General features: G+C 43.8%; 1 protein-coding gene across 1 annotated transcript; it reads right to left on the minus strand.

Annotated features, from left to right (window-relative positions):
• Positions 1–787: 787 nt before the first annotated feature.
• Positions 788–1,632, minus strand: LOC124273438. The gene is made up of 2 exons (XM_046708709.1): positions 1,380–1,632; positions 788–942 (listed from the first exon to the last, which is right to left on the minus strand). The coding sequence occupies exons 1-2, from the start codon at positions 1,630–1,632 to the stop codon at positions 788–790; spliced, it is 408 nt and encodes a 135-aa protein (XP_046564665.1).
• Between the last annotated feature and the right edge of the window lie 1,328 nt (positions 1,633–2,960).

Raw genomic sequence — 2,960 nt, forward strand, 5'->3', positions numbered from 1 at the left:
TCCAGAAGTCATTTGAATCGCTACGATGTAAAAAGAGAAACTATTTATATCTAGTCAAAACATTTATCTTAAGTGAAAAACATTGTCAATGCTGACCAAATATTTCTAAGTGGAACCGGAGATAATATTGTTTTCAATATGAAACACCAAAGAGTGTCATCAGGTGAATGAAGGGGCAAGTATAAGCCCAGAAACGTCGTGTGTAAATAATACAGAGGTTCCCATATGAAGTGTGTTTGTATTTGGCGGGTATTGTAGCTTGGTGTGTGGTGGAGCTTGGTGTGTGGTGGAGCATGGTGGTTACAGATTGGTGGGTATTGAGCTTGGTGGATATTGGAGCTTGGTGGATATTGAAGCTTGGTGGATATTGGAGCTTGGTGGGTGTGGAGCTTGGTGGGTATTGAAGCTTGGTGGATTTGGAGCTTGGTGGGTATTGGAGCTTGGTGGGTATTGGAGCTTGGTGGATATTGGAGCTTGGTGGATATTGGAGCTTGGTGGGTATTGGAGCTTGGTGGATATTGGAGCTTGGTGGATATTGAAGCTTGGTGGGTATTGAGCTTGGTGGATATTGAAGCTTGGTGGATATTGGAGCTTGGTTGATATTGTTGGTGGATAGCGCAGGACTTTGATCATATTGTCATGCACTTTGTTTGTTTGCTCACTCATTTACTCACTGACTGGCGCGATATTGTTCCTGGAACCCTGCTGGGCGGCGAACGACATTTTGCAAACGGATGACATCTTACCGTAACCACAGTCTAAAAGACGACAGTCTCTCCTCTCCGCCTCAGTCGTGTCCCGCTGCAGGGTCTACCGGCAACAGTGGGGGAGGGTTGTTGCAGGATCGGGTCCTGGTCGCATTCCGGAGGCTGGTCGGGTTCTCACATGTCAGTGGTGGACACGCAGGAACACTCCATGAGCCCCATTCGGACATTCCACCGTCTACAACAACAGGGTGCACAGTCAAGAGTTCAGTCGTAGATACTTCCAGAACACACGACCAGAAAGATCTTATTGCTCAAGCAAACAAACAACAACAAGAACAAAAACAACAACTTGCACTCGCAAATATATATCAACGGACTTTCTTCTTATTTGTCAAAACATTAATCTAATGCCTACATTTTCGAAGCTGTCTTAGTGCTAAAATAGTCATAAGTTGATGTTAATGTATGGCAGTTACGACTATCGTAGCTCTAAGAGAGCTTCAAAAATCTTGGCCCAGGGTCCCGATCCACAAAGCGTTCGTAAAGTTAGGCCCTCTCGTAACTCTATAGTCTATCATGGGCTTACGAAGCTCTACGAGCGTTTTGTAGATCGGGACCTAGTTCCTTTACTCCTACACTCCTATAATTACGATTGATTGGAAGCGATCTTACCTTTTGAAGAAGACAAAATTTCAAGGATCCTGTCCATTGTGTCTGACAAAGTGGAGAAGTTTTCAACTTGAAACACAGTCTCATTGGACGAGGCAATAGATCGAAGCTCCGTTTCATACCGTCTTTGATAGGGCGAGCTTGGGAAGTTGAGTAACGGATTTACACCCACGGAAAAATGGTAATTCCAGAGTTCCTCGCTTCCAGCAGCAGCAGCCTCTGTATTAATAGGGTAGTTTGACAGTCCATCTGTCATGACAATCATCACTCTTGAAGTATCACCAGGCTCCTGGACAAGAACACGCTAGCTCGCTGAATACCTAAGTTAGTGAAAGTTCCTGAACTTGGTTGTGATATCTTGTTTATTTCCGTGGAAAGTGTCGTGATGTTTGAAGACGCAGGGATTGTAGTTGTGACATTATTGCTGTAGATCACAACACCAATTCTAACCGCACTGCCGATAGACTGACTGGTTAAAACAAAGTGATTAAGGACGTCCTTAATTATTCGGAAGTTGCTGTTGCTGATACTCTCTGAACCATCCACGACAAAATACACTGTGAATCCTCGGGTAGATACAGGAGACGCTGGAAGTAAAATCACACCAATACATTCACGTATGCACAATACAATGTCGCCTATAACTAGATAAGTTGAGTCTTAATATGAGCATGGAAGTGTTTGAGTGACGACAGGATGTGAGACATGATCTTGTTGGTCGTGCAGGTGCACTACTGCCACTACTGTTACGCGCTCGAGACAGGTGTGCAACACCTTGCACACTTTGTGAGTCTTGTCATTGAAAGGTTTGTGTGATTCCCTCTTGTCATTGAAAGGTCTGTGTGTGAATTGCCTTTGTGAGTCTTGTCATTGAAAGGTATGTGTGAATTCCCTTGTGAGTCTTGTCATTGAAAGGTCTCCAGTGGAATTGGCCTTTGTGAGTCTTGTCATTGAAAGACAGTGGAATTGCCTTTGGTGAGTCTTGTCATTGAGCGGTTTGTGTGAATTCCCTTTGTGAGCCTTGTCATTGAAATGGAATTGCCTTTGTGAGTCTTGTCATTGAAAGGTATGTGTGAATTCCCTTTGTGAGTCTTGGTCACGGAAAGGTATGTGTGAATTCGCCTTTGTGAGTCTTGGTTGAAAGGAATGTGAATTGCCTTGTGAGTCCTTGTCACGAAAGGTATGTGTGTGAATTCCCTTTGTGAGTCTTGTCATTGAAAAGCATGTGAATTGCCTTTGTGAGTCTTGTCATTGAAAGGTATCTGTGAATTGCCTTTGCAGTCTTGTCATTGAAAGGTCGGTGCGTGAATCTTCGTCTCTTTTGTGAGTCTTGGTCACTGAAAGGTTTGTGTGAATTGCCTTGTGAGTCCTTGGTCACTGAAAGGTTTGTGTGGAATTGCCTTTGTGAGTCTTGTCATTGAAAGGTATGTGTGGAATTGCCTTGGTGAGTTCATGAAAGGGTTTGTGTGTGAATTGCCTGAGAGTCTCTTGTCATTGAAAGGTATGTGTGAATTGCCTTTGTGAGTCTTGTCATTGAAAGTGCTTCCAGTGTGAATTCCCTTAGTGAGTCTTGTCATTGAAAGG

This window comes from Haliotis rubra, unplaced genomic scaffold, assembly GCF_003918875.1.
Source record: "Haliotis rubra isolate DU_JTF1 unplaced genomic scaffold, ASM391887v1 Scf1033, whole genome shotgun sequence".
NCBI classification, from domain to species: domain Eukaryota; kingdom Metazoa; phylum Mollusca; class Gastropoda; order Lepetellida; family Haliotidae; genus Haliotis; species Haliotis rubra.

Excerpts from the sequence above, each read along its gene's own strand:
- LOC124273438 (XM_046708709.1), bottom strand. The coding sequence starts at position 1,632 with ATGACAGATGGACTGTCAAACTACCCTATTAATACAGAGGCTGCTGCT. Across the intron at positions 943-1,379 it reads AATTTTGTCTTCTTCAAAAG|ACGGTGGAATGTCCGAATGG; the intron begins GTAAGATCGCTT and ends CTGTTGTTGTAG.